The 22,069-nt window shown below is 31.1% G+C and overlaps 1 protein-coding gene across 2 annotated transcripts in view; it reads left to right on the top strand.

The window, feature by feature from the left end:
* LOC139521663 (conserved oligomeric Golgi complex subunit 1-like) overlaps positions 1-21,707 on the top strand; it is a 38,514-nt gene extending 16,807 nt beyond the window's left edge. Inside the window, exons 7-29 of one of the 2 annotated variants that reach the window (XR_011664043.1) lie at positions 570-749; positions 1,012-1,053; positions 3,196-3,282; positions 3,665-3,806; positions 4,246-4,302; positions 4,896-4,958; positions 5,578-5,659; positions 5,914-6,019; positions 6,410-6,514; positions 8,196-8,287; positions 9,080-9,241; positions 9,879-10,046; positions 10,642-10,734; positions 12,579-12,668; positions 13,298-13,396; positions 14,072-14,165; positions 14,526-14,603; positions 14,754-14,830; positions 17,559-17,745; positions 18,307-18,438; positions 19,855-20,049; positions 20,674-21,170; positions 21,271-21,707. Coding sequence is in view for 1 of the 2 variants with exons in the window: in XM_071315164.1 (XP_071171265.1) it covers positions 570-749; positions 1,012-1,053; positions 3,196-3,282; positions 3,665-3,806; positions 4,246-4,302; positions 4,896-4,958; positions 5,578-5,659; positions 5,914-6,019; positions 6,410-6,514; positions 8,196-8,287; positions 9,080-9,241; positions 9,879-10,046; positions 10,642-10,734; positions 12,579-12,668; positions 13,298-13,396; positions 14,072-14,165; positions 14,526-14,603; positions 14,754-14,830; positions 17,559-17,745; positions 18,307-18,438; positions 19,855-20,049; positions 20,674-20,826 (2,484 nt within the window). In the remaining variant the exon portion in view is untranslated. Of the gene's footprint in view, positions 1-569; positions 750-1,011; positions 1,054-3,195; positions 3,283-3,664; positions 3,807-4,245; positions 4,303-4,895; positions 4,959-5,577; positions 5,660-5,913; positions 6,020-6,409; positions 6,515-8,195; positions 8,288-9,079; positions 9,242-9,878; positions 10,047-10,641; positions 10,735-12,578; positions 12,669-13,297; positions 13,397-14,071; positions 14,166-14,525; positions 14,604-14,753; positions 14,831-17,558; positions 17,746-18,306; positions 18,439-19,854; positions 20,050-20,673 lie in introns of both variants that reach the window. The other variant, XM_071315164.1, reaches the window with a different exon arrangement.
* Positions 21,708-22,069: the final 362 nt, after the last annotated feature.

Raw genomic sequence — 22,069 nt, 5'->3', positions numbered from 1 at the left:
ATTGGTGCTTCAGAAATGAATGTAGATTTTAATTTAAGATATTAAGACAAAAAGTAAATTGATTTTTTAATAACTTAAATAAATAGTTTTGGTGAAATATATATATTTGAACTAATGAGATTGCGTTTTTTATTGTAATATCCTATATTTTTAATTTTTCCTGATATGATATACCATTCTTATTTGAATGAGTAGTTAAATTTCTTCCCAAGGCCTAAAAAAAGGTGTTTCCGGTAACATGACCGACCCTCGTTTGTGCTCCCAAACCTAACTTTTTTATTGCTTCGGCCAAAATTTTTTAAAATAAAATCAGGAATTTCGGCGTTTTCCATCCCTGATTTGCATTTTATTGTATTTAAATCGCTCACTGGTGTGGACCCCCCCCCCCCAAAAAAAAAAAACAACACAAAAAACCAACCTACCTACCTAACCTACACAACAAAAAACATTTGTAGGCCGAAATAGTGTACTTTTAATAAAGACAGATTTGAAAGTATTGCAATGATATGAATATTCATGAGCAGTTTCTATATTTTATAAGTACACAATGTATTATTTATGTTTTATAGATATGGAGTTCTCTAGATGATAAGGATTATCTGACAGCGACCCGACATTACCTATTATCTCGTCATATTCATACCAGTTTACAATTGGAGTCCCAACATTCCACAGACCTTCTCAGCTGGTTTCCTGTTCTTACCAGACAGTGGGCAGCTATCAGTCATTTTAGATCAACCATTCTATCTGTAAGTTATATATAAATTTAGTCCATATTTGTGAACAAGTCATTTGAAGATTTAGTGTAGCTGTAATCTTATGTTGTTGGCTTATACTATTTCTTGCAGGCTATAAAATTATGTTAAAAATATACTAAAGACAAAAAGGTGTAACATTTTATTTAGAATATGATACAATAGAAATATAAACCATGGGTGAATGCTTACAAATGAAATATGTGTCTTTTCTCAGCAGTTATATTCTTATAATGTAATAATTTGTTCCTTTCAGGGGTGTAGAGGAACACTCAAAGAAACTTTTGCTGATGACAAGGTAGGTACAGGCATCTATGTAGTCAGGACTAAGTGTCTAAAACTATTTATTATTTTGTTTTTTGGTTTGTGTGCTCATTTGTCTGTCTGTCTGTCCTGTTTCAGGTTAAAGTTTTTGGTCAAGGTTGTTTTTGATGAAGGCAGGGTTTAAGCTAGGATTTTGAGGGCTTTAGTTACTTTTGCGCGCTATTAAAATCAACCTTTATTGTGCAACAGAAAGGGACCAAGGATGTATATTACTAGCTTCATCTTTAACTTTGTCAGATCTTGAAGGGGTCTGGGCTTAGGCATGATTGGCAGTTATTGTATGATTTGGCTGTATTGGCTCTTATTATGAAAGATTCTGACATGGGATCCGGAAATTTAGTTCACAATTTCTCTTCAGTTTGTTCCAGAGGATATTCCTGATCAATAAAAGTTAGATTCCATTTTTTTTTAAAACAAAAATTCACAGCAGAAATTAACTTGCAATGATTATCTCACTGCATAATCATTACCCTTATAAAACGTCTAAATCAATACTTGGAAATCATTTCTAGTAAGGTGGAAATGAATAAAATCCTTTTTGGAACGATTATAATTACTGTAACTTAGTGTAAGGAGGTTGTAAACAAATCAAGAATAGATCATGTTTTCTACTTTCGGTTTTAAAATGAAATGAAAACGGGAAGTGACACATGAATAATAAATTCAAAACGAGTCCAGTTCATCAGGAAATTATAATTTTTCTATTTAAAGTACTTTAGTTAGAGATATATATTTGTCTCTTTTATTTAATTCATACTAAATTATTTCATATTTTACATTTTTGCTGTCTATAAATAGTCAAAAGAATACTTTCACTCATGCGTAGCACACAGTACAGGTAGCACCTGTTTGACTAGTGAAAACGTTTCGGATCGTTTTGAATGAAGTTTTATATTTTAAATGGAATTTGTCGAAAGTTTTTAATGAAAATTTATATCAAGTATGACGACATGCGTTCAAATGACGAATCTACGATAACGACATTCAAATTGTAATAGTTTGAGAAATATTGATATTCAAATGCCAACGGTCCGGGGGAAACAATTTTGATCAAATGACGAAACTGCACTCTTAGTTGATGAAATGCCGACTGACTGATCTTCCTGGGGAAAATAATTATGATGGTCAATTATGAGGTTTAATTAAGGGATTAGTGACCCATCCGATGGCAATAAGCGGATTAGTTGAAATCACAACTTGTAACACCTGTTGTAAATGTTAATTACCTGGGGGTCATAAACTTGTCAAAAACATACAGACAGGTAGATTTACAGTATTTTAATTGGAAAATGTTTTTACACTTTTAAAATTTAAGTGACGAAATTGATTTGAAATACTTTCGTCAATGCGAAAACTGTTTCGTAAATTACGAAAGTGACGAGCGCTAGCAAAATCACTAGATGAAGGTGAAGTCCAATCAACTTGAAACTTAGTACACATGTTCCCTATGATATGATCCTTGTAAGTTTAATGCCAAATTAGAGTTATGACCCAATTTAATGATCCACTGAACATAGATAACAATATTGTGAAGGGGGCATCCTTGTTCTATGGACACATTCAACAATAGTCTTCTCTCAGGACAGAACCATCAACTAAAAACAATTGACATTTTTTATTCAATTAATCATTCATTATCAATTTGATGGGGTTCTTTTACATTGACATTGAAAGACTTAGTATTACCCTAAAATAAACTATTGACTTAAATGCTTTATAACAGTGATAAATGTATAAGATAAATGTATAAGATAAATGTATAAGATAAATGTATAAGATAAATGTATAAGATAAATGTATAACACAAAATGAGTACAAGGATATTCATACACTTTTTGGTGCTACAGCTGGTAAAAAGGCAGTTAACATAAACAGGAATGTAGGACATTATGCTGAAATACACAGAAAGAACAGAATATGATTTGTCATATGTAAGGGACTGAATATTCTAATGAAAAGTTAGCTCAGAACAAAATTCTTTGCAATATCTGATCAAAAATTTGAAATATAACTTTATTGTCATTTATTAGCATATGAGAAGAGGATAGAAATATTCATTTGAAGAAGGTAAATAACCTTGATTTATTTTTATAAACAAACATTTCTGATTTTACAGTCTATTGCTGAGTGCTTATGTGCCATTGTTCTGTTGGAAGACAGTACACCAAGACAAGTCTTCAATGAGTTTCTACTGGCAAGAACTGTAAGTCTGTTTCTTAATATTATATGAGTATCTTTGACTTAAGTCTTTGTCAAAAAGTCTTTGTGCTTGCTTTGATTTGAAATATGGAAACATCTATGTATGGGAACATGACAGCCTCCCATTAAAAGTCAATTTGACCTTCATTTAGTGCTTCATTTACTCAGATTAAGTTTTACCTCGGAGGTAAATTTTCATATATGGTAGGCATGACAGATTCCTAACAATAGTTGTCTTCTTTGTGATTCATAACCTTTTACATTAATGAAATTATAAATTATGTATATTGACAATTTGAACATTTATTTTGCCATATCTGCTGGATATTTATGATTGGTTCTTAAGAAAATGAAATTAAACGTAATGAGGAGTATGTCTATTACAGACAGCAGTACAACAATTGTTCCACTCCAGTCAACAGACAGCCAGTATAAAGGACCAGATCTGTACAGTAGTACAACTTATTATCAAAACTGTACACCAAATACATAGTGTGTTCTATGTGGGAGACAGCACTTCTGATAAATGTAAGTCTTATCATCAAAACTGTACACCAAATACACAGTGTGTTCTATGTGGGAGACAGCACTTCTGATAAATGTATGTCAACTTACAGCCATCAGATACATTACGTTTTATGTAAGCCCCACTAAGGACAACTTTCAGATAAAAAACTTTCAGCTGCAAAACTGTAAGACAACATTAAATTTGATATTTCTGTAAAAAGCAGATTTTGTTACTTTCTTTCTAAACAAGAATTGCAATTACAGTTTGTAATTTATAGTTCTTTTGTTGTGTAATCATGTTATTCCACAAAATGACCAGTACGAAAGCTATTTCAAATTGTAGAAGAAAGATATGCCAGAAACATATAAAAATGATAGATATAACAAAACAAGATTAATGTTATAACTATAATTTATAATTGGTTAGTACCGTACACATGTAATACATATTGTTTTTCAGTACAAAATAACTTGCTGCTGTCTATACTGAATGAGGTAACAACAAAGAAACAGAATGGTATGTATATATATGTATAACTAAGTCAAATGATATTTTTTTAACTATTATTATATGCATATCTTTAACTAAGAACTTACAATATTTATGTACTTTGAACATGGTTGTACTTCCAAAGTTGTTTTTTTTTTTCACGTAAACATATATTATGATCATTAAATCAATTATTGTGTTCAGAAGTCATCTTTATCTAGATCTAGATGAATATAGAAAGGTTTTACATTTCTTTGTTTTAAAAAAGAGAATTTCAGATAAAATTTGAAAGTAAAATTCAGAATGGCGATTGGGAATATGTCAAAGAGACAACAACCTGACCAAAGAGCAGACAATAGCTGAAGGCCACCAGGGCGTCTTAAATGTAGCTAGAAACTCCTGCATACAGAGGCGCGCTTCAGCTGGCCCCTAAACAAAAATTATACCAGTTCAGTAATAATGAACCTCATACTAATATAAGAATATTTTCTGAAACAAAGCAAAATCAAACTAATTACAATAATACACAAACTAAATACATATTGATATATACTATATAGACAGGTTTACTCTAATATAAAAGGTTATCTTAAAAGCATGAATATGCACATGTTTTTCAGAGACAGGACTACTGGATTTACAGACATCCATATCATCTAAGTGCTTACCTAAGTCTGTCACAGGTAATTATAATGTTCCTAGTTTAATGGCATAAATATTTCATATGTAGACATTTTTTTACATACAGCAAATATAGAAAGAAAATCATGCCAATAAGGCAACTCTCTACAATAGGCCAAATGACATATTGAACAACTAAAGGTCCCAGTACAGCTTTCAAAAAGTATTCAGCTATAAAAGTCCCAGTAGCAAAATATGGCATGTTATTTATTTTTTAAATTAGACGTATCATGATTTTTGTAATCCAATAACTTACTCTTACACAGTTACGAATTTGAAACATTAGAATAAGGTTCGATTCCCGTCTGGGATGAAAATTTCAGGAACTGAATTATTGGCTCTCCCTTGACACCATTTGCGAGTATGGTCTCAGGGGAACGATGATAGTCCGTCGAAAGGGGATGATAAATGGCTGACCCTTGTTAAGAGAGAGCCATATCTCTTGCACGTTAAAGACACCCTTGTAGATTTCGAAAAACAGCAGGCTAATGCCGCTACAAGGCAGCACTCGCACCCGCAAAGTGGAAAGGGATTAATATAAGTTGCAAAACTTGTTTCCCAATCCACTATAAATAAATATGTTTAAACTAAATATAATAAAAACTGTTTTTATTTTTTCAGAATTTTGTCCAAGTCTAAGATCACATGCCAACCCAGTTTCAGAGCAGCATTTACAGGATAATTGTCAACAATGGATAAACACGTAAGTGTCAGGTGTTATGTTGAGAAATCCAAAAACCAACTACTAAAAAATTAACAGAATGTGATTAGAAAATGCTGCCTAACATGGGTTAATTCTTTTCACCTAATCTTAGATATTAAGTTACAGTTTTACTGCTTCTGCATACTGTGGATTCATTAATATTCATTGGATACTAATTTTCCTTGATTTCATGGGAACAGGGGAACCACAAATTTAAATGATCAATGAATTGCAAAGTGTTTGTTTAATTATAGGTGTATATCAGATGTGACAACCGGTGTGGGCAAACTCCTGAATTTTATCAACACAGTAAAACGTCTGGCAGACATAAGAGATGCTGTTTGGGAACTTTTATCACAGGTTAGATTTCTTGTTTGGATAAAATATGAATTTAATACTATGTATTCATTTCATTTATACTAAAAGTAGTTTAAAGGATATGAATTCCCTTAATATTTTATGAAGATGACAGGTATTAAATATAAGCAAAAAAAGACATCTATCTTAAAAATATGTCAATGCCTAAATCTTTATATGTCAAACTGAATTGATATATTTTGAGGTTATTAAAAATCACGGGTCTTATTTTGAAAAAAAAATATTATAAGGTTAAGTTCTTATTTAATGTACACAGATCTATTGGAACTATGATTATCAACTTTTATGAATATGGCTTCAAGATAATTTTGAATACAGTTATGATTGTTTGATGGATTCAATGTACTGATACCAAAGACTTTATATTCATAGGATGAGAGTATGATTGGCTGGGATACAGTTTGTAATAGAATCATGAACAGACAACTCTCCATCTGGGATGGTATTCTGAGGAATTTGTTTGTAGACAGAGTAAAGGTAAGAGATTTCTTACATTATGTTATAATTACATTGCATGAATGTTTCCTTATATTACATTATTTTGATTGGCTAACAGCAATCATGCGTACTTCTGAAATTAACATTCATTATACAATTCAACATTCATGATGACACAAGGTCCCACAATAAAGTGCACAGGTAAATTCAATAAAAACTTGATAGAAATCATGTTTTCATAATCCTAGCTAAAAATTGTAATTATAAGTATTGAATGATTCTTTTTATAATTTCATAGGGTTGTAAAAGCATTGACCGTGCACACATTTTTAGAATGAAGCGCTTCTGTGCTTCATACAAAATGTACTTTGGTCAACGCTTTACACCCAAATGAATTTACAAAAAGAAGCATTCAATTCTTAAATAAAACATTTTATTGAATTTTTTTTTAATTATACATGTATGTGAAACTTTCTCCATTGTCAGTTTATTTATTTTTGCTCAGAAATACACACAATTCTTCTTGTTGATTTTATGCCCCACCTATGATAGTAGAGGGGCATTATGTTTTCTGGTCTGTGTGTCCATTTGTTTGTCTGTCCATTCGTCCCGCTTCAGGTATTAGTTTTTGGTCAATGTAGTTTTTTATGAAGTTGAAGTCTGAACAACTTGAAACTGAGTATACATATTCTTTATGATATGATCTTTTTAATTTTAATGCCAAATAATATAAGTTATCTACGGATATGAACGTTGATAACGAATTTATCCCCTGTCTTAGTCTAAATCTGGCGATTTTTTGAGAAATTCGACCACAAAGTTTAACGTTTTTTAAATTTTTTAAATATCTCTTATTGAAATTTGGGATTTTGACATATTTTTAACGGGGTGTAGGGTACTTACTACCTTTGGTAGACAAATACAAGACGTTTTTAATCTAAAGACAGAGAAAGTGAAATCGGTCCAATTTGGCACTCAAAGTTGTAAGAGTAACATCATAGACAGTGTGACATCAACATGGGTCATTTGCATAGCTAGGTCAGTAGTCCCATTCATTGACAATGTGGCAGAATAGTGATGCATTTACTAAAATGAATGCAGATAATCGACATAATAAGATAAAATCATTAGTGGATTAAGTATCTAATGATACAGACATCATGGATAATCTACAGAATTCGATATTTCGTAAGGAACAACCATTGAACTAAGGAAAACATGCTTGAATTTCCCCGATGTAATGGGTAGCAATGCCCGGGGATACAGGTTAGCAACACTCAGGGGCTACAGGTTTTGTAACAACGTGCGTTAACCAATCAAAATTCTAGAAATATACTAAGCCGGTGATAAGAAATTTCATCCTATTTTCACGGTCCACTGAACATAGAAAATGATAGTGCGAGTGAGGCATCCATGTACTATGGACATATTTTTGTTTTCATATGATATATTGAAGTCTAGGTTTAAGAAATAATTTATTGAGGTTTTCTTATACAAAAACATGGAAAATTGACAAATCTTCTTAAGAATTTAGCATCTTGTATCTGCAACTTAACTTAAATAAAAACACTGCAAAAGGGAAACTTCGACATTTACACAACATCACTAGCACAAAACCCGTCTAAAGATGAGACAGCCTTAGGTCCTAACTTGGTAGTGGCACAGAAATATGGGAGGGTTAAACAGTTGAACTGTAATGCAAAAACTATCTGTATTGCAGTCTCTCATCCAGTATCAGCTGGAGTCATCAACAGAAGTGACGAAACGTCAAGTATCAAAGGTCGTCATGGAAATGGCTAATACAGAAGATAGGTAAGCTTATTTCTTGTTACCCTATAAAGCTTTATATAAGAAAAAATAATTGGTAATTATTTAAAAAATAATTATATAAGAGAATGGTCAGATTGAATTTATGGGTCAGTTGTAAACAATTCCTTAAGGGATGATCAATATTACTGTGCTTATCAAGAGTGATATGTCTTTTGAAGATTTCAATTGGCCCAAAGTTGTTCAAAATCAAAGTTTGAAAAGTTTTAGCCTATTGTTAGTGAAATGTTATGGTTGTTCATATCAAATTGGTTGATTGGTATTTGTTTTGAGAAATATCATAAACAAAAATGATATATTATTGTTATGTTAGCATGAACAGATGCTGTGTAATAAAAATATTCTCACCTTCTAATTCTGGTGATAAACTGTAAGAAAGTATAAAAAGATAAAGTTGAATGCAAAGAAACATCTCTTTTTCCTTCCACATAACCTTTTATACATATACAACTTACTATGGAAAACATTTGTGTTTGATTTTAAAGGACTATATTTTTTCAATGAATACCCAAGTTAGTTTGTATGATCAATACAGATAATTTGAATATTAAACCTGTTTTGATTTTATTAACATATGAGGTTGTCTAAAGTATATATTTCACTTATATTTCATCTGACAAAGCATTAACATGTATTTAATAGTGACTTTTCTCCTGGCTTTGATTATCACTGTTTAACTTCAGCGGTATAACAGCTGACACAGCTTGGATAGGGTGTGACATGAAAGCATTGCTCAAGCTACCAAAGTTTATATTTATTACATATTATCTTTTACAGTATTGTAACAGCTGACACAGACCTAGCTTGGTACGTTTGGAATGAGACCTCTGGAGATATATCATCTAATATGGCGTGGATTCCCTCCACAGCAAGGTCAACTTCAGATAACCCTGGAGGACTCATTATGAAAGCTAAAGCATTTACTCCTGTTGTTCAGAGGTATATTTATCATTTTCTTATTGTTAAAACATTCTTTAAGATATTTAATGTCAGAATTGGTTAAATATTGGTTTGACTGCTTTCTTTTTATATATTCAGTAATTATGCAGTCAGCAACCATTATTAAGTTAAACATTAAATGCTTCACTATTTATTGATATTTAAGACAACTTTTAAAACACATTAAATGACACAAGACTATTCTGAAGAATATTATTATGTTCACAGGTTAAAATAATCATTCTTTGAAAGATATGAGCTTTGGATATTCATAACAATGACATCTACTTGAATTACATGTTTTCCAGATATGCTATGCAATGCAAGAAAATGCATAGAAAAAAGCACATAAAAAAGAAATAATGATAATTACAAAAATATTTTATTTTTTAAAGATGTATCTTTCAAAGTGTCAAGGGAAAAACTGAAAATAGTTGTCAAATTTTGGAGCAAAGTTGAATATCTAAACACTGAACATACTCAATTTCCAAATGAATTAGACTTATTACTGTAATTAATCAAACTATGTAGACCAGGAAGTAAATAGTAAAACCAGGTAAACACTCAAAAGGGCATTTTTTTCACACACCATCTAACATGGTACCTGATAACTAACTTGCCTTGTCTTTTTTTTTAGTTTATGTAAGAATTTTGATGAGAAGTTAAAAAGCATGCTCGATGATGCTACGACATACACACAGACCAGCGATGAAAAAGAAACAGAAAACATTGCCTTTGATAAATATTCTGACACAGATAATATATACCTACATATCAAGTCATCATGTCATGATTGTGTTAAAGGGTAAGTCTGCTCTTAAAAAAATGGAAATATACTTGGAAGTTATCTTCCCTAAGAGAAGTTATATCCCCTGTTTAAATTGCCTTTTGGAAAATGAACTCAATGAAGAAAAAAACATGAGTTTTTTAACATTCAGTTCTCATTTGATCAATTAACCAAAAATGTAAAATTTTAAGTTAAAGAAACTCTTGTTTTCTGTAAAATAAATAAATAAAGTAAAGAAAAGACTTTTACAAGACAGTGCTGTCTATCATTTCCTTATGTGATAGACATACTATATATCTACTGTTTAAATAATTCTTATACATGTACAATGACAATTATATAGTAATTTTTTTTAATTTGTTTTTAACTTGCATGCAAATTGTAGAAATCTTTAAATAAGGATTACAAAGTGTGAAGATTATGTGATACTTGTAGAAAACTTCATTGGGACTATTAACGAAGAATCAATTTTGGTTAATAAAGCAGGGGAGACAATAGGGATGACAGTGTTAGGATAATGTATGTAGTCAAACTTAATCCTTAGGACTATAAACACAGAATCAATCATGGTTAGTAAAGCAGGGGAGAAAATTCAATTACACTCTTGTTTCAGGTTGATAGAACATTTGAATGAACAGTTGAAGTTATGGGAGAAATCATTGAAAGAAATACCTGATGCCTTTACAAATGCAATAACCAAACATAGGTATAGTAATGTTTATTAAGAGAATTAGATATCTTTCATGTAACAGAAATTGCTCAATGGTATAACTTCTTTAGACAGGATTAAATTTGGTATGTTTATATTTTTGAAAAAGTGTTGGTTAAGGAAATTTATTGCGACAACTGAAAAAACTTTCATATTAAAGATTAATTTTACATCTACACAGGAGAACTATGAATCAGTTATTTTTGCCTCATTTGACCGAGTCAAAAAGCAAGACAAAGGTATGCTGTTTCCGGTGATGCTGGTGTCAACAATGTATTAGTTTGTGATTAGGTCTAGTTTATTGTGAACCACTAGTGCTAAGTCAAAGATATTGAGTATGCAGGTGTATTAGTATTGTTACATTTCATTACCATTGATATTATTTGGCCCTGACCCCTCAGTTATGGTCCATTGACTTTGAAATTTTTACTTAGTTTTCATGTATTAGTTTGTGATTAGGTCAGTTTATGGGGAATAACTAGTGGTAAGTTAATGATAATTGGTATGCAGTTGTATAAGCATTGGCATATCTCATTTCCAAAGAGATTATGTGGCCACGCCCCTCAGTTATGGTCTATTGACCTTGAAACTTTGACTTAGTTTTCATGTATAAGTTTGTGATAAGGTCTGTATATTGGGAACCACTAGTAGTAGGTCAATGGTATTTGGTATGCAGTTGTATTAACATTGGCACATTTCATTACCATGGATATTATTTGGCCCTGACCCCTCAGTTATGGTCCATTGACTTTGAAATTTTTACTTAGTTTTCATGTATTAGTTTGTGATTAGGTCAGTTTATGGGGAATAACTAGTGGTAAGTTAATGATAATTGGTATGCAGTTGTATAAGCATTGGCATATCTTATTTCTATGCAGATTATTTGGCCACACCCCCTCAGTCATGGTCTATTGACTTTGAAACTTTTGCTCAGTTTTCATGTATTAGTTTGTGATTAGGTCAGTTTATGGGTAACCACTAGTGGTAAGTTAATGACAATTGGTATGCAGTTGTATAAGCATTGGCATATCTCATTTCCAAGGAGATTATGTGGCCACGCCCCTCAGTTATGGTCTATTGACCTTGAAACTTTGACTTAGTTTTCATGTATAAGTTTGTGATAAGGTCTGTTTATTGGGAACAACTAGTAGTAGGTCAATGGTATTTGGTATGCAGTTGTATTAGCATTGACACATCTTATTACCATGGAGATTATTTGACCCCTCACCCTCAGTTTTGGTCTATTGACTTTGAAATTTTGCTAAGTTTACATGTATTTGTTTGTGTTTAGGTTTGTTTAAAGGGAACTACTTATGATAAGTCAATGTTATTTGGTATGCAGTTGTATATGCATTAGTAAATCTCATTGAAGATTGTTTAGCCATGTACCTTCAGTCATGGTTCATTGACTTTGAACATTTGCAAAACTTACATGTTTTTGCATAATCGAAATATTAACCAAAAAGCGTGACATATCTCTGTGATAACAGTTTATGATATCTGTATATTGAAATATAAAGTTAGTTAGGCAAGGCATTGCATAAAGTAACACCAATTATTTTATGTATATTACCAGGAGAAATTCAGTGGAGAATGATAGTTTAAAAATGGCTGAAAAAATATTGTAACATATTTTAAACACCACCTTTGTAACAGTTCTCAGTTGCATTTGCTTTTTAACAGATTTTCTTTTCAAGTTTTTTGTATAATACCTTTGATTTATTATAATTCAGGTTGTATTTTTAAAAATAATTGAATGATACTGAAGAAATAAAATTTTGATAAGCTGTCATACATGACAATCATAATTTACTATTGTAGTTTTATATGTTGTATTTTAGGGTATTACTTGTAGGCAGATTATGTACAGCTCTGTGTGATCTGGTGCCTTCTCTACAAAACTGTATCTTACAACAAAGTGATCAGGCAAAGTAGGTTTATTATATGTATATCATTAGCAATCATTTGACAGAAGATGTACTATACAAAAATAAAATTTCTGTTTCAACTTTATACATTTTCATATAACTATTTTAAGAATTAAGTTAAGATTATTATTTAACAGAATAAAGTATAGACTAAGGAGTTAGAGAGAAATTTTGTCATTCTAGTATGAAACTATTGCTGAACAGAATTTTTAATTGAAATTTCCACCACTTTCTTCCCTCAAGTATTATTGCTACTTTCACACTTCATATCATTACCTAAGATTTTCTAATGTCAAGTAACTTCAGAACAGTTTGTATTATAGGATGCTGGAAATAGTTTCAAAAACTGTTCTGGTATTAGGTATTGCCTAAAATGTGGATGTAGCAGGATAAAGATTTGATTTTTTTAACATACCAACAGTATATCACAAACATTGTCTTACTTGGATCTTGAGATATTGTTTACTTTAGAACAATCTTATTGAAATATTGACACCGGGTATTATTTTCTATGACAACTTAACATTTATTAAAACATCCCTCCACTTTCTGATATATTAAGCAAGGTAGCAATTGGGTTCTCCACCATGATATTAAACTATACCAAACATAATCATTGTTTTGATTTAAAGAATTAAAAAGGTTACACCAAAGGGAAGTAAACCAGTAGAGGACCCAGTATGGACAAAGGTCAAAGAAATGTTAGCTAACTGTCAACTAGAGGCGTTCAGGTAATGCTTACAATAGTTTCATCTCTTGCACAAACAAAACAAACCCTTGTAGGACTCGTGTCATATGCATACTTTTCAACAGTGACTCACAACTATAGAATAAATAATCAGTTGAACTACTTTTCATTGAATTTGTTTTCATGTTTTCAATACATGCTAGTGTTTGAAGTTATTTTGATTTCATTTAGGTTTTATGTTCTCAAGTTTAAAGTCATTTCAATGCCCCACCTACAACAGAAGAGTAGCATTATGTTTTAAAGTCTGTGTGTATGTTCAAATGAAATTATCAAAAATGTATGTACATGTGCACATACTAAAATTGTTGGTGCTATGTTACAAATTCCCTTTGCAAGTGTAAACAATGCCTTCAAAGTGATGAAAAAAGAAACTCATAGATGCTCGTAAGAAAACAGAATAAGAACCAGGTGTAATACTTCAATGGAAATGTAAGAAATAAGATGTTGTAAGATGGTAAAAGGTCATAGATTAAGCTATTAATAAATTGAGATAGAAAGAAAAATTACTGAAACTGGTTTGGATTGCCAGGTATAGAAATTGTCATCCAAATACTTAAGAAGAATTATGGAGTTATTATATTAGGTATTTTATTGGTACTGATATGAATGATTCACCTCTGTGTAGTTTTTATTTCATCTCTCTATTTTGATTTAATAGAATATGGGTAGATCACCTGTCAGATGTTGTATTGAAGGAGTTCAGAGGAGGACTTGTTACAGATCAGAACTGCCATATAGTTACTAATTGTACTGTAAGTTTTAAAGTCTTTTATCGGCATAAAACTTGCTTCTTCTCCACTTTATTCTTTGTTACAAGGTAGTATATGATTCTAAATATTGCATACATATCTTTAGCTCCTTTATTCACATTTTAAGAAGAACCAAAATTCTGTTTTGTGCCACAACAGTTTAATCTGTCCTAGAGGAAAAAGATTATATCATTTTGAACTGAATATTGAGAGTGCAGCCTTATATGCAAGGTGAAAATCTTTTTTTTTTTTTAAAGGGATAATAATTTTATAATATTGATTTATTTACTTTGCTAGAATAATTTTATTTCCATTCTGCTATTAAATTTAAGATTTATTTATTACATATTATATCATTTGTAGAGATGGGATGAAGTTGATATACAAGAGGAAACAGAAGATGGAAAAAAGATAAAGTCTAAAATTAGTGTTCCAATGCAGGTAGGATTTTCATATACTAGTACACTTTAGATGTTATTGAAAAAAAGATGTCTGAAGACAGTGACAACCTCTAAGAAATTTTTTGACATGGTAAAGGCATGAAAAAGTAAAATTGTGACTTGGTTTCTTTACATTATTTATTTTTTTCAGCCATCTTGGTATGTACAGGGATTGGTGTTCACATTATGTCAAGAAATAAACAGAGTGGGAGGTCATGCTGTTACAAGGTAATCATAGAGTAATAAAACAAATATGTTGTAATTTGTTGGTAAATCCTGTATATTGATATACTGGAATCATATCACAATACATAAGATGAATCAATCTAATGTCATATACTTACCACAATGTTATTAAAAACCCTGTGGAAACATATTTTTCATGGGTGGGTCTTTTATAGATGACCATACGGTATGGATTTTTCTCATTGTTGAAGGCTGAATGGTTGCCTTAAATTGCTAAAATCCACTTCATTTGAACATTAATAGTGGATAGCTGTCACATTTGCAGTCATATCAAATCTCCCAATTTCTATAGTATAAATTCAACAGCTTCTATGTTCTATGTTGTATACTGTTATTTATCTTTTGCTCCTTTTTTCGTTTTTTGCCATTGCATTGTCAGCTTATTTTTACTATTAAATTTCCCTTTGGTATCTTTCTTCACTTTTGAAAAAGGACCTTTACTTTCAATTCATCTTAAAATAACCAAAATTTGGTGAAAGTATTTCCAGTTCCTTGTAGTACACCATTTTTTTATACGACCGCAAAATTTGAAAAAATTTTCGTTGTATATTGCTATCACGTTGGCGTCGTCGTCGTCCGAATACTTTTAGTTTTCGCACTCTAACTTTAGTAAAACTGAATAGAAATCTATGAAATTTTAACACAAGGTTTATGACCACAAAAGGAAGGTTGGGATTGATTTTGGGAGTTTTGGTCCCAACATTTTAGGAATTAGGGGCCAAAAAGGGCCCATATAAGCATTTTCTTGGTTTTCACACTATAACTTTAGTTTAAGTGAATAGAAATCTATGAAATTTTGACACAAAGTTTATGACCACAAAAGAAAGGTTGGGATTGATTTTGGGAGTTTTGGTTCCAACAGTTTAGGAATTAAGGGCCAAAAAAGGGCCCAAATAAGCATTATTCTTGGTTTTCGCACAATAACTTTAGTTTAAGTAAATAGAAATCAATGAAATTTAAACACAATGTTTATGACCACAAAAGGAAGGTTGGTATTGATTTTGGGAGTTGAGGTCCCAACAGTTTAGGAATTAGGGGTCAAAAAGGGACCCAAATAAGCATTTTTCTTGGTTTTCGCACCATAACTTTAGTATAAGTAAATAGAAATGTATGAAATTTAAACACAAGGTTTATGACCATAAAAGGAAGGTTGGTATTGATTTTGGGAGTTTTGGTCCCATCAGTTTAGGAATAAAGGGCCCAAAGGGTCCAAAATTAAACTTTGTTTGATTTCATCAAAAATTGAATAATTGGGGTTCTATGATATGCCGAATCTAACTGTGTATGTAGATTCTTAATTTTTGGTCCCGTTTTCAAATTGGTCTACATTAAGGTCCAAAGGGTCCAAAATTAAACTTAGTTTGATTTTAACAAAAATTGAATCCTTGGGGTTCTTTGATATGCTGAATCTAAAAATGTACTTAGATTTTTGATTATTGGCCCATTTTTGAAGTTGGTCCAAATCGGGGTCCAAAATTAAACTTTGTTTGATTTCATCAAAAATTGAATAATTGGGGTTCTTTGATATGCCAAATCTAACTGTGTATGTAGATTCTTAATTGTTGGTCCCGTTTTAAAATTGGTCTACATTAAAGTCCAAAGGGTCCAAAATTAAACTAAGTTTGATTTTAACAAAAATTGAATTCTTGGGCCTCTTTGATATGCTGAATCTAAACATGTACTTAGATTTTTGATTATGGGCCCAGTTTTCAAGTTGGTCCAAATCAGGATCCAAAATTATTATATTAAGTATTGTGCAATAGCAAGAAATCTTCAATTGCACAGTATTGTGCAATAGCAAATATTTTCAATTGCACAGTATTGCACAATAGCAAGAAATATCTAATTGCACAATATTGTGCAATAGCAAGAAATTCCATTTGGATTTCAATTGGAGTTATCTTTCTTTGTCCAGAATAGTAGTTGAATCAACTTAAATCATTGTTTTATACAATATACAATGTATATTCACTTTTACTACCAACTGATAGATTAAAACAATCTTTACCATTCAGTAATAACAAGCACTTTTTTTTTACATTTTAATATTTTATGATGTATTTAAATGAGTAGTTATTGTTGCAAACTTCATTAGAAATTTGAATTGAGATCAGTTTTGAAATAAGGGAAAGGGGGATGTGGAAAAAAAATTGGGGGGTCAATTTTTTTCATTTCAGATTTCATAAATAAAAAGAAAATTTCTTCAAACATTTTTTTGAGAGGATTTATATTCAACAGCATAGTGAATTGCTCAAAGGCAAATTTTTTTGTTTAAGTTCATTAGACCACATTCATTCTGTGTCAGAAACCTATGCTGTGTCAACTATTTAATCACAATCCAAATTTAGAGCTGAATCCAGCTTGAATGTTGTGTCCATACTTGCCCCAACCGTTCAGGGTTCAACCTCTGCGGTCGTATAATGCTGCGCCCTGCGAAGCAACTGGTTTTTATTTATTACTTTAATTTTGTGGATTCCCAAATTATCTCATACTAGGACTATGTGATACTTATCCTTGATTCTTCTAAACTCCTTAATTGTACACATTTCTTTTATCATAGGCTTTTTTTCAAGTACTGTTTTTCACCTTTTTTCAGAGTTCTTTGCCAAACATTGATTTTTTTTGGTCATAAGTCTTAGTGTAGTATCACCTATTGTTTGTGTGAATTTTATAAAAAGATTATATTTGTAAATACATTTTTTTATTTCAGGTCTATTTTACAAAAGCTTGTAAACAAAGTATCAGATGAAATGAAGGACAATTATTTAGAGATTATACATAATAGTAAAAATCCTAAAACAAAAGGTTATGTCCCTTTGCCACAACAGAGGGCGCTACAGTTATTGTTTGATGTTAGATTTGTTTTGTCTATATTCCCAAGGAAGGAAGATTCAAAGGTATGGGAAGTACATTAATTATTAGACATGTTATAATGAATAGTTTATGAACAGTTTGCTAATTTTCTAGTTTGTGTATTTTAACAGAAATGAAATAGGAGATACAAGAGGAGAATCAAAATTCATAATTAAGTCAAAGAGTGACACAATCATGGCAAAAAGACAAAAAACAAACAGCAAAGACAACAGTTTACAACTGCCGCATGAAAACAAAAAGACTGAGCCAACAAAAACCCCACAAAAAACCAGGGGTCACCACTGGTGCAGAGGGTGCAAACACATGTTTCTCAACCATTTATAATTTCTATACAGTTTATACTTTTAGTCATATTATAATACAATGTGCATAATTTTCATCTAAATTAATGAGTTTTGTATGTTAAACAGTTGATAAAGACAAATTGTCCAAATTTTTCTTTTTGAACAAATTAACAGACAATACATTCTCATGTCTTAAAAATTTAGCTCTGGTTTTTTTACCTTTTTGGATACATTTGTTTAGCCAGTTGCTTGTATGTCCATTTTGATGTCTGTTCTTAACTCTGAGTTGTTTAATTTCAGGAAAATAAAGTTTATCAACAAAGAATGCATCAGATTATAGAAGGATTAGAAGAAAAGATTGATCCCTTTGATTTGGATGTCTTTACTCCATATATACAATCTCATTTATTGAAACAGGCTCAAAGATCTGCAGTATGTTACTTTTTATTATTCAGTATTTGATAAATTAGAAAAATGGGGTTGATTCAGTGATACACCAATTAAGCAGGAACAGTATCCATGTAACAGCTGAAGGGTCACAAATCAAGATAGGACACCCTCAGGATTAAAAAGGCTGTAAATTACATCAGCAAATGGTACAATTAAGTGGATAAATGGTATATTTTTTAAAATTCTGACATTAAGGATGTTCTTGAGTGAAAATAAGAATTTAAAATTTATATAATAAGTGCAGTTGTTAAGGAACAATGTCAGCTAAAAGTATTAATAGGATATGCAGCTCCTTTTTGATATATTTAACTTTTTATGGCCCTGCAAAGAAGTTGTCGGTGCCATATAGTTTTACTCTTGTCCGAAAATTCTGTAATTCCAAAATTCCGTAATTCAGAAATTCCGTAATTCCATCATTCTGTCATTCCGCAACAAACCATTTTACGGATTTTTTTTCTAAACGCCTTAAGATATTGGGCTGATTTTTGGTATGTGAGTTAACCATGATGAGTTACAGATCAAGTTTAAGTTTCCTTCCACTCCGCTAATATCTGCTGAAATTACGGGCTATGGACTTTGATAAATTATTGAAAATCACAGTTATAAGGATTTTTTTTCTATACGCCTCCAGATTTTGAGCTAATTTTTTAAATGTGAGACTACCATCATGTTTGTGTCCACATGTGTCATTGAAATTGCAGATTTTCAACTTTTTGGGACGGGGCCATTCGTGTCGCTTTGACACATCTAGTTTTGTAAATGGTGGGAAAAGGCTGACTTGGACTTATACCTTGTATTTGTATTATTTGGATCTCAAATCGAAAGAAAAGAATTTTAAACTCTGCTTAAAATTTTAGTCAATAACCTTTATGAGCTTTTAAAGTCATATTTGGAAAGAAAATTGGGTGTTATATATGTGGCAAAATATTCAACTCGGTATTGTAGGGAAAAAACAAGGAGTCCAAACATTTGATACGAATTCCTAAACCTGACCTAAGTACATCCTACCGGTAATATGTAACTGTGGGATATTCTTGATTTGATGAAATTTATATGCATTTCTAAAACACACTTATCTGCATTTGAATATAGAAAAAAATATATATTTAGCATGATTAAAACCCAGAGCTAAGCTTTTGCTACCTACTGAAAAATCTTTCTTGAAGAATGCTAACTAGAAACATATTTATTTAGGGGCCAGCTGAAGGACTCCTGCCGGTGTGAGAGTTTCTTGCTGCATTGAAGACCCATTGGTGGCCTTCAGCTGTTGTCTGCTCTTTGATCGGGTTGTTGTCTCTTTGACACATTCCTCATTTCCATTCTCAATTTTAGTTGACCGATGTAATTTTAAAAATATTTGTAGTATTTGGTATATATTTTTGAAATTATTTTTTCCAGGTATTGTATGGTCTAGTAACCAATATAGATAGATTAAGTATGTATGGAGGAGGAAGAACAACATCAAGTCAACAAGAACAACATAATGTATTACCCTTGACTGTTTGTCAGAACAGATTTACACTATTGCCACTGAGTACACAACCCTCAAGGTCATCACTTCCACAACCAGTGTTAAAACAACCATTACAAAAGGTCAGTATGTCAAGGTCATTACTGCCACAACCAGTGTTAAAACAACCATTACAAAAGGTCAGTATGACAGTGTTATCACTATCACAACTCTCAAGGTCATCACTGCCACAACCAGTGTTAAAACAAACATTACAAAAGGTCAGTATAGCAATGTTATTACTGTTACAATCCTGAAGGTCATTACTGCCACAACCAGTGTTAAAACAATCATTACAAAAGGTCAAATCTTTAAAAAGGAAGGATAAAGATCATTAGAGAAACAAATTCCACCACTATAAGTCGTGTATTACGATATTTCTCCACTCTCAACAGTTTAATTTCAATTATTTAGAAGGCTGGGCTAGCCTCGCTCTTTGAATATTAAAATATCGTAACACACTTGTTGTAGTTGTGGAATCTATATATCTTACATGTTCCGTTGTTCAACAATCCAAATTACAAATGTATTCTAAAAAACTTCTTACTTTACAATTGACAATTGTTTTCACTACAGAGAAATTATTCTGTTAATAATAATAAAACACATAGAGGCAAAACAGTACCAGTTTTTTTTTTAAGAAAAGGGTTTATCCTAAAATTTAATCTGTAATATCAAATATATAAATATTTTATTGTTTCATACAGCCCATTGATTCTGGAAGAAGTTTAACAGAGACAGCGGCAGCAGTTCTTCCTCAATCCTCCCTACAAAGTGACATGACCAGTTCATTGTTCAGTAAAGTGGGCAGTATGAGCAGTATGTCAGATATATCTAACTGGTTCAAAGGATCAAAATAAATCATATGATGTGAAAAAATGCAGTTTGAAGGTACACACCCATGTAATATTGACTCAATCATTTACCAAAGAAAATGTATTACTATTACTTGCCTGTTACCCTGATAAAAAAAAATATGTATTTGATAAATAGGAATAAGGTATTTTGAGATTTATTCTATGCAGGATTCAAAAATAATTCCCTGAAATTTCCACTATGAGAAGCCACCAATCTTTGCATTTTAGTTCAGATGAATGATAATGGGTCCAGTAAAATTTCATAAGATGAAACATATGAATCCGTCCTATATAGATCCAAGTTTTTGATAATCTTAATACTGAATTATACATCAGAAGGGGATATAGTGCTTTTAAGTGTAAGAGTGTAAGAAAATTATGCAACTTTGAGAAAACAGCCATGAAATAAGCTAGACAAGAAGCTTATAATGAAATGGTGGTAAATAGAAATATATTTTTTTTAACTTGCATTTAATTTGTTGATTTGTTTTCAGTAGAACGATTCGCAATGTACAATACATTCAAGAATAGAATTTTGATATAATATGCAGATCTATATTGCAATTGTTTATTGAAGTTACCAAAATTCAACTAGTGCTTGATCCTTAAAGAAGCTCCCCAATATTTAAATACATAAATTCATGCTTATCTTAGTTGTTTTAGAAATTTTGTTGTAAACAGAATAATATAGTTGTTGATATTTGTTTTATATTTAATATGAGAAACCATAGTGATTGGAGTTATTCATTGATTGTTATAACAAGAGGGTTTTTATATACAATCTTTGTCACTGAGATTTATTTATGTTATTTTATAACTATTTTAATTTATAATAATGAAGCTATTTATTGTTTGTTATTGGGGAAATAAAATGATAAGAATTGTGATTGTATTTTTCCTTTATATCATCTTGCAGAAAATATCTGTATAGTCATTGTAACAGTATTTGGAAAGATTTTCTAGGGCACTGGACATACTGAATTAATTAATATAGCATACGCTAAAACTCTATTACATTGGGATACCAGACGGCGTACTTGGTTAAAAGTAATCAAAAAGGTAAACACATTAAACAGAGGAACAAGTGATCTGTATGCTGGAGTGTCTCCTTGATAACTTATTTGTTGAATTTGGAAGTAGAAGGTTTTTTTAGAAATGGTCAGAATTCTTATTGGAACAACCTGTGTGCTGCTCCTTATCGACCTCTTCTTATTTTTATTTGAATCAGAGTTCCTTCAGACACTTG

Source organism: Mytilus edulis, chromosome 4 (genome assembly GCF_963676685.1).
Source record: "Mytilus edulis chromosome 4, xbMytEdul2.2, whole genome shotgun sequence".
In the NCBI taxonomy this organism is placed as follows: domain Eukaryota; kingdom Metazoa; phylum Mollusca; class Bivalvia; order Mytilida; family Mytilidae; genus Mytilus; species Mytilus edulis.
This window is presented reverse-complemented; position numbering and strand designations above follow the sequence as displayed.